This window comes from Garra rufa, unplaced genomic scaffold (genome assembly GCF_049309525.1).
Source record: "Garra rufa unplaced genomic scaffold, GarRuf1.0 hap1_unplaced_871, whole genome shotgun sequence".
Taxonomy (NCBI): domain Eukaryota; kingdom Metazoa; phylum Chordata; class Actinopteri; order Cypriniformes; family Cyprinidae; genus Garra; species Garra rufa.
The window spans coordinates 1-9,900 of NW_027395136.1; the positions used below are offsets into that span (position 1 = coordinate 1).

Here is a 9,900-nt window from a genome sequence, read left to right on the forward strand (position 1 = left end):
AAAGATGAAATGTACAAAAAATACCAAACAAAGCATTTGACTAATAAGCTTTTTTTTTCTCTCTTAAAGGAACTTAGATGTGAAGACCAGGTCTGCAAGCAAACCTACATAAAAACAGCTTGAAATATTGTGTTGAACTGAAATTCTTGGATGTTTATTGAAGAATAATAGCATACAGATGGTTTCAGCATTACTCAATCGAGTGAACATAACATTGCAAAAGGGGAGAAAGCAAAGCATATTACAGAACAGAGGAAAACTACAGTAGGCTTACATTCAAGAGGAACGCAAGTGTCTCCAAAAATATTTCTAGTGAGAAGTCTGTCACTGTTCTTATTTGCAGCAGTTTGAAGAGATTTGACAAACAAAAATGTTGTTTCAATAAAAAATACCACAGAAAATGGCATATGTTTGATGCATTTATTATAGTGCTATTGCAGTTATTGATTTGAGATAAAAAAAGGCTTAGTTTATGTTGTGACTTTTTCTTATTGATTTAAAGTTAAACAAACATTTAAGTAGGGGGCGACTGAGACCAGTTGGCACAGTTTTCCTACATTTTGTTAATTCATGACTAAAATGTTGTGCAATTGCGTCAACCTGCCCCAACACAGCATTGAATGCTTTATTTTAAGGGAAGCAACAAACAGAAATAATCACTTGTAACTTTCCCATGAGAGTCCATCGTATGTTGAAATACTATCAATAAAAGAAATATTTATTTTTGTATGTGAACCTTGACCACAAAATCTTTTGTAGCAATAGCCAAAAATACATGGGTCAAAATTTGATTTTTTTCTTTTATGGCAAAAATCATTAGGGTTAAGTAAATATCCAATGTTCCATTTTAGATATTTCGTAAATTTTCTTACCGAAAATATATCAAAACTTGCAGGCATGCTTGATGTTGAACTATGCAAGTATGCATTGCTAAGAACTTCATTTGGACAACTTTAAAGGCGATTTTGTCAATATTTAGATTTTTTTGCACCCTCAGATTCCAAATTTTTAAACAGTTGTATCCTAATCCTAACAAACCATACATTAATGGAAAGCTTATTTATTCAGCTTTCAGATTACATACTCTGAAAGCTAAATAAATTCATTCATATCCAGGGTCACATATTCTATATATCTTGACTGACATCCGCTCCACATCAATAGGAGGCGCTGATATGGAGATAATAAACACTGACGACAAAGTGAAGAACACACAATTCGCGCAATTTTTGTAATGGCTAAAAACTAAAGTTGAGCTTCAGCTTATTTATCTACTGAAAATGGACGAGGACGAGGCGCAAAAACAGGTTATAACATTAAAACCTATTGACCCGCTAATGCGTAATGTATACACATGATAAAGAACTGTTCGGGTATTTTCTCTCACATTTCCAGTAACGTAACGTTATTGGTGTGCTTTTAGAGGCTTAAAGCAGCTGTGCATTACACTGTGGGCAGTCTCTGTCAAAACATCGCCGCAGACTGCGAGAAACAAATCACTAAACAGACAATAGCAGCTATTGCAGAGACTGCGTTTAGACAATGCGGTAAGATTTGATTCTGTGACATTCATATTTGACGAGATTAAAGGATATTCATTCACGTTTCTCCCGTTTCTTACCTCTAGATATATTTGCCAAGGACTTGGAAGCGTTTGCGAGGTAAACTTCACCCTCAAGTAACGTTAGTTTCTCTTCTAAGTAATTACGTTACGCACGTAATGAAGATGCTTTATTTGTACTGACGCTTATCCTTAATGTTTGCAGACATGCTAAAAGGCACACAGTTACAGTGGATGATGTGAAGTTAACAGCGAGGAGAACCACTGCACTGGTAAGATGATTTAATAAATCTATCATTAAAACGTTCATATTATTATATTTTTGCAATCCATGTACAAGGCCTTTACCTAAAAATAAAATTTTAACAGCTAAGGTAATTGTATTCCGAGGTCTTGTGAGTGAAAATTGCAATAAGAAAAAAGGAAAGAAAACATTTTTTTTAATACAGTCAAAACTTACTGGACAGTAAGATGTTTTAAAGAAGTCTCTTCTGCTCACCAAGCCTGCATTTATTTGATCCAAAGTACAGCAAAAACAGTAAAATTTTGAAATATTTTTACTATTTAAAATAACTGCTTTCTATTTAAATGTCTTTAAAATGTAATGTATTCCTGATTTCAAAGTTGAATTTTTAGCATCATTACTCCACTCACATGATCCTTCAGAAGAAATTCTAATATTCTGATTTGCTGCTCAAAAAATATTTATTATTATGTTGAAGACAGCCGAGTAGATTTATTTTCAGGTTTCTTTAATGAATAGAAAGTTAAAAAGAACAGCATTTATCTGAAATAAAAATATTTTGTAACAGTATAACATTATAATGTCTTTATCATCAAATTTAAGCACCCTTGCTAAATAAAAGTATGATTTTTTTGTAATCCCCCACTTCAAACTTTTTAATTGGTATAGTGTAATTTTACAAAAGCTTTTCCAGTTGAATGCTGATCTTCATCTTTCTATTTAAAGAATCCTGCAAAAATGTAATGTAACTTTTTCAAATATTGATAATAATAAATGTTTCTTGAACAGCAAATCAGCATATTAGAATTATTTCTGAAGGATCATGTGACTCTGAAAACTGGAGTAATGATGCAGAAAATTTAGCTTTGATCACAGAAATAAATTACATTTGAAAATATATAAATATTAGAAAGCAGTTATTTTAAAAATATTTCACAATATTACTGCTTTTGCTTTTTGGACCAAATAAATGCAGGCTTGGTAAGCAGAAGAAACTAAAAAACAAACAAAAAAAAACACTGAAAATCTTACTGTCCAAAAACTTGATTTGTAGTGTATATCATACATGTAATTTTATTAATTCACTCTGAATTTTTTTTTTTTTTAATGACCTCTTTAAATTAAAATATTAACTTTTTGCATTTATTAACATAATTTTAAGTTCTTATGTAATTACATAATTTATCATATAAAATACTACTAATAATTAACTGTTTGTAAGTTACAAGGAAATGTTGCCATTTAAGTGTTTAAATTTTACAGTTCTATCAAATTATTAAAATCATTGTACCCTTGCTATCTTTGCAGTACAACTACATTCAGCGGAAAAGTGAAGAACTGGCTTTGAACAACCAAGAACTGAAGGAGAAGAGAAAGAAGAATGCTGCCAAGAGAAAGAGCAAAGACATGGAAGCTGAGGAGGAGAATGAGCTTGAAGACTGAACAAAATAAATGTAGAAATTCTTATTATTCACATTTGAGTTGTACAAAATACTTGTTTTTTTGCATGTAGTTAATAAACAGCTGTGCAAATAATTGTAAATAAATAACATTGAATACTAAACACCAATCATTTGTGGACAAACATGAGTTAATTTGTGTTTTATTGTAATAAACATCTTTGTTAGGAATATGAATCTCTATGAAACAATACAGCTTTTTAAAATCATACATTTAAAAAAAACATGAACCTGGAAAATAATAAAAAGACTTTAACCTATGCCTGCATTTCTCAAAGCCAGATCAAGCCTCATAAAATAGAGGTTTAAATGGTTGAGAGAAAAGCACGCGTGAAAGATCCTTAAGCATTTATCACATCCTGCTAGAGTCTACCGTGTCGTGTCCGTTACCAGAGATGCAGAACCACAGCATCCTCCATCTTCCTCCATCCCCAAACGGACTTCCCCGCCTGGGGTTCAGTAGCGGCCAGCCATATTCCAGGCCCCTAAACGTGTGAATTCAATTAGTCGTGTGGCATTTGCTGTCAAAACATCACGTGACAAACCAGTATGAGAAAAGAGCAATCTATTCAAATTAGTTTTATTGAAGCACTCCCTTCATTTGACAAGTCATATAAAATGCCTTTGAAAACACTGAGCGACGTTATCTAGAGGGAAACTCCACAGACATCCACAGCACTCAACATACAGGTCGCACTTACACCATCACTCATGTTTTTCCCCCCTCAAGTGTCCACTGAAGATGTCATCCACATCAAAGTTCACACTTACAGGTCAAGTTACAAGGAAATAAAGCACACACACCATACAGCATTCAGATGGGATTATAGAAGCAAGACAAAGTATGCATCATCATCATCACAACATTCCACTAACTATATAAGCACATTGTCAGTATACTAAAGGAGAAAAGCAAAACGGGGGATCTAGGGAGACCAAAAGAAAACAAATCCATGAGGTACACATACTGAATGTCCATCAATTTGGGCTCAATTTAAAGGGGAAAGCTGGGAAGTATCAGCAGCTCTCATTCACACGCTCACCAAACCCACCCACTGCAGTCACATTTGGGCTCGTTCATCGCACTCGCAAGTCTTTCCGTTCGTGCGCTCCACACTTTCTTCGCTCACTCGCAGCCTTCTCACCAATCGCACTCAAGGGTTGTTTAAAAGAACGTCACTTTCTGCGCACTTCTTGTCTTAAAAAGTGGATTAAAAAAAGGAGACACCCACCGTGTCAGCGAGCCGTGCGATGAGAGCATATAGACATGGGGAGGAAGGTGACACACTGTGCTGCCATAGAGGGCGCTCTTCCCAGGCAAACCCCACAGATGTCAACTGCAGAAGAGATTTTGATGAAGGCTTGTTTTAAAGGGTTTCCATAAAACTGGACTGAAACTTATAATATGTTCAGGTTTCAACCAGATTCTTTCCAATGCAAGTTTGTTTTTTTTGTCCTACGTAATGATAATTGTACTTAAAATATGATGCAATTCTCATGCGTTTCCACAGGTTGAACAACATGCATTATAAGAATCCAGTTGAAATGCTTCCTTTGCATCGACCAAGACAATAAAACATTAGGAAAAGAAAAAAAAAAAAAAAAAAAAAAGAGAGAACATAACACCAAAGATGGTACACTAACGTAGCACCCTGGTTAACATCTCACTTCAAATCCCATTCAGTGTACAAAACATTATTCTTTTCTTTTTTTTTTTTGTCCCCAGACTCCCTTTTCACCCATCCCCACTCCCAAACACACGTGACGAGATAAGTCTCTCGGAAAATACTTACCAAACACGCTAGAAATACCGACACTTCAAACACAAAGCGGCTTACATACCCCACCCGGATGACTTGGACTCCATACTAGAGCCAAAGCTGGAGTTAAACCCACTACCGGTAGAGTTAGAGCCGGATCCCCAGCCGAGAGCGGCCGAGCTGCTGCTGTAGTTGCTGTTGCCCGAGCTGTACGTTTGGGGCTGGTCCCGAGTGGAACTCGTGCCGCTCGTGCTCGTGCCAGATGTTGCCGACTGACCCTGCTGCGCTAACATTCCCATCATGCCCCAACTGCTCTGCAGGGCTGCCTGGGCGGCAGCCATCATGGCTGGGTTGAGGTTGAAATTGCCAAAATTTCCCAGGCTGCTGGAGCTACCCCCCATGGCGCTACGGCTGCCTCCGAAACCCTGACCTCCGAACCCATTCCCAAAGCGCCCTGCCCGCTCCATCATCTGCCTAGTGTTGTTGTGTTTCGGCTCAGCGTTGGAAATGTGCACGCTGACGCCTTTGATGATCAGGTCTTCTCCACAAAGGGAGGCAGCAACCTGAGGGAAGATAGAAAATCTTAATTATGCATGAACAGATGATTTCTCCATTCAGAATAGAATAATAAACAATGCATTCTTGAATGCTCCAAGTGTAAAGGAAAATTCACATATCAAGAAAAAAAACCTTAAGCAGGCAAATATATGTAATATTTGTTATGAAAATAACTTCAATAGGCAATTTGTTGTAGTCGCAGGGCTGTCATTACCGATTATTATGGTAATCAAGTAATTGGTCGATTATTCTGATTTTTAATTGAGTAATCGGATAATTATGAATTTTTCTAATAATAAAAATAGACATAAATGAACAATAGCCTTTAAAAGTTCAAATAAAATTCAAATCAAAATCAAGTAATCATATGTTTTATTGAACAAAACTGTTAAAATACATAATGTACTATGAACAACAGAGCTAACGGACATTACGCATTATCACAAATGACTGGAGAGGGCACCAATAGCTTGACGACTATTTTCACACTTTACTGCGCAATCTAATACTTGCTTAATATTGACTAAACAACGTTTAATTCAAAATGTCCACTTAATCTTTAATATTTGGCCATTTCTTTATGACAGAAATGCTACAGCCACTGTAATTTCTAGGGCTGCCCTCAACTAAAGATTTTTCAGGTCGACTAGTAGTCATTCATTTTAAGCATTGGTCGACTATTAGTTGCAGGTTTATTAATAAACCATACCAGTCATAATAATGAGCCTTTAATTGTCTACATAGGCTAAAAAGTGCTCAAGCACATGAAAAAAAAAAGCTTGCCACAGTGCACTGGCAGATATAATAATTTTGAATTTGTTAGTGTAAAACAGGAAGGAGACTGCATTAACATTTTAATCATTTAATTGATAATTTAATTGAAGTCGGCCATGCTGACTTGTCATCTTCGCATACAGATTACATAATCTGAGAATATTTGTTTTTTTATTTGATTTGGTTCATTTAAAAATACACATTTCACTCTCTATAGATATATTTTTCCATGTCTGTAAGGCAAGTATACATGGAGTTTTGAGGTTTCGCACTTAAGTTTACAGAGACGGCAGAAAACGCATCCTTCTTTAATTATTTTACAAAAGTGCAACGTTGCGTTGTTATTCTGAGTGCACAAAAATAAACAGAGTCTTTACAGATTCGAAAGATGTATTACTTTTATCTGTATGACCAAAAATAACTGTTTTAAGAGAAAATGCACATGCATGTAAATAAAGTGCATATATTAAACCTGCATTGCTTATATTGATTTATTTGTGAATTCACAATAGTATTTTGCTTTACTATGACTTTTAAATTAGTTTAATATATCATGCAGCCTTGGGAAACGGTCTAATAATGCGTTTCTTGCATTCTCGTCTGTGGAATGCCGCTGGTTTTGCTGTTTACTCAACATGGGCAAAATGCAATTAAGGATTTTTTAAAAAATCAAGTACTTTCATAGAATCGAAAAATCGTGACAGCCCTATGCAGTTTTTTTTGTGAACGGGGGTTTAATTGATTAATTAATTTAGGGGTTTAAAATTTATGTGAAAACAGCATTAGCTTACCTGGTCATCTGCAAAAGTGACGAAAGCAAACGCTCTGAAGGGTTTAGGAATGAAGACATCTGTGACCTCCCCATACTGCATGAAGAACTGACGGAGCTCATCAGCAGTCATGTCCTCCGTGCAACGGCCCACAAACACTTTTCTGCTCCTCATTGGCTCATCTGGACCCTGCTGTTAAATATTCGGACAGATCAATCAGTTTAGGACCCGAAAAAACATCCTATTTAAAGTTTCATATACAATTCATCATATACAGTTGAAGTCAAATGTATCCATACACCATGCAGATTCTGCAAAATGTCAATTATTTTAGCAAAATAAGAGAAATCGTACAAAATGCATGTTATTTTTTTATTTAGTACTGACCTGAATAACATATTTCACATAAGACGTTTACATATAGTCCACAAGAGAAAACAATAGTTCAATTTATAAAAATGTCCCTGTTCAAAAGTTTACATATGCTTGATTCTTCAGAAGGAAACAAAATGTATTAACAAACTTTGAAGATCAGGGTAAATTTAACTTATTTTGTCTTCTGGGAAACATGTGAGTACCTTCTGTAGTTTCTGTAGTGCAATTCTAAATGAGAAAATATGGTATATATAGGCAAAATAAGAAAAATCTTCATTCTGTTTCAAAGTTTACACCCCTGGCTCTTAATGCATCGTCTTTCCTTCTGAAGCATCAGTGAGCAATTTGAACCTTGAAGTAGTGTTAAAAAACAACAAAAAAACATTAACCTTTGAGTTGGGTAGTTTGCAGTCACACCACCTGCCATCAATCATGTGCCGCTGTGACATCACCTTAGTCTGAGACTCCCACTCTGCAAACCTCACAAACCCAAATCCCTTCGAATTTCCCGTCTTCACGTCCCGCTTCACCTAATGTAACAGAATCAAGTCAAGAGCTGCGTTCATATCAGATCAAATCTGACTTCATGACTGACAGCTGAGCCCATTGCTATTTTTAATAGCCACATCAAAATTTAGAAACATTAGACAAAGAGACAGAAATCATGGATAGCTTTCACCAAAATATGGCAGTACGAAGACATTCACAGATGGAGTATTATATTTATACCAGCATGTCTTACCTGCACCATGATGACTTCCCCGAACGTACTGAAGTAGTCTTTTAAGTCTTGTTCTGTAGTCTTCCACGGCAGACCGAGCACAATCAGATCTGAAGTCTTCTGATCTCCTCTCTTGATCTTCGTTGCAGATGAAGCATCGATCTCATCCATCTTCCTCTTATTATCTGGCAGAACCGTTTCTAGAATAGAATAGTTCACTTGTTCACGCATCCACAGAATGACAATCACCCTTCATGCAACAAAAACAACCGCATTAAAACAAGATGAACTCAATTTTATACAGCTAAAGGTAGAAATGCTTTTGACAATTGTGACCCAGGACCACAAAACCAGTCTTAAGTAGCACAGGTATATTTGTAGAAATAGCCAAAAATACATTGTATGGGTCAAAATGATCGATTTTTCTTTTATGCCAAAAAATCATTAGGATATTAAGTAAAGGTTGTGTTCCATGAAGATATTTTGTAAATTTCCTACTGTACATATATCAAAACTTAATTTTTGATTAGTATCATGCATTGCTAAGAACTTTATTAGGATTTCTAAATCAATATTTAGCTAAACCAAATATTGTCCCATCCTAACAAACATACATCAATGGAAAGCTTACTTATTCAGCTTTCAGATGATGTGTACATTTCATTTTCAAAATATTTACCCTTATGACTGGTTTTGTGGTCCAGGGTCACAATTATTAATAACATTTTTCATATTTATATTCTAAATTGAGCCAGAGATTTATTTGTAGTGACCATATGACCTACCTTTGGGATAATTAACCACATAGACCAGATTTCCCCAGCCGTTCTCAGGGGCGTGCAGGACTCCGTCCACCAGACGAACTCCCCTCATGCACTGAGACACTGGGCTCCGGTAACGCAGGCCACAAGCCCCTGGAAACTGAGCGGCCACTGTGGACAGCAGCACCGTGCCGTCATCTTCCGACGGGATCTCCATCGGCTCCTCGTTCTCCTCCTCCGCGACGCGAATGTACATCTCGGCCATCTCTCCTCAGTCGAGCTGTTAGTGAGTAAATGGTATAATTAGTGGTGCTTCATTCGTGAAAGAATCAAACAAAGCTTTCTCAGTCACTTTGATTCATAAATTTGACTGTTTTCCTGTCTTCGAAGACTGGCTGCAGCAAACCAATAGCAACCGAGTGCAGGCTGTGAAGAAGCAGTGTCATTGGTTGGACGTGCCAAACAACCACGCCCCCTTCACTAAACGAGTCGTTTTTATGAATGAGATTCAAAATGGCAATACACAAGATGTGACGTTATTAAAACTCACAATTTAGGCTATTATTGTTAAAATAATCGATGTACGTTATTGTTATTTGTTTGTAAATGTGTTCATAACGCTTAAATACTTCATGTCTCTTGGTAGATATGTAGAAACTAATTTTAATATATACACTACCAGTCATTCGAATCGAACCTTTTGAGCTTGTTCACTAGAGGGATTTGTTTAGTGACTTTTTTGGTATTTTTTATTTTTGTTGACAAGTCATTGAATTGCTCGCTTAGTGAAATTGAAAGGAGTTATTATTGTCATTATTATTTTTTTTTACACTACCAGTCAAAAGTTTTTGAACAGTAAGATTTTTTAAAGAATTCTCTTCTGCACACCAAGCCTGCATTTTTATCCAAAATCCAG

The 9,900-nt window shown here is 36.0% G+C and overlaps 2 protein-coding genes across 5 annotated transcripts; one reads left to right on the forward strand and one right to left on the reverse strand.

Annotated features, from left to right (window-relative positions):
- The first annotated feature begins 74 nt into the window (after positions 1-74).
- cenps (centromere protein S) lies at positions 75-3,248 on the forward strand. Its single transcript, XM_073833113.1, has 5 exons — positions 75-1,307; positions 1,424-1,547; positions 1,628-1,661; positions 1,767-1,833; positions 3,114-3,248. Exons 1-5 carry the CDS (start codon positions 1,281-1,283, stop codon positions 3,246-3,248), a joined length of 387 nt encoding a protein of 128 aa, XP_073689214.1. The 5' UTR covers positions 75-1,280.
- A 144-nt stretch (positions 3,249-3,392) lies between these two features.
- Positions 3,393-9,259, reverse strand: tardbpb (TAR DNA binding protein b). Of its 4 annotated transcripts, none has more exons than XR_012351793.1 (6): positions 9,009-9,259; positions 8,245-8,423; positions 7,892-8,032; positions 7,149-7,316; positions 4,498-5,588; positions 3,393-3,750 (listed from the first exon to the last, which is right to left on the reverse strand). XR_012351793.1 is itself a non-coding variant. In XM_073833112.1 (5 exons), exons 1-5 carry the CDS (start codon positions 9,247-9,249, stop codon positions 5,100-5,102), a joined length of 1,221 nt encoding a protein of 406 aa, XP_073689213.1. In that variant the 5' UTR covers positions 9,250-9,259; the 3' UTR covers positions 3,830-5,099. The 4 variants fall into 4 exon arrangements, 1 of the variants encoding a protein (XP_073689213.1); XR_012351792.1 differs by having other exon boundaries at positions 7,149-7,319; XR_012351794.1 differs by having other exon boundaries at positions 7,149-7,319; positions 8,245-8,473; positions 9,009-9,145.
- Positions 9,260-9,900: the final 641 nt, after the last annotated feature.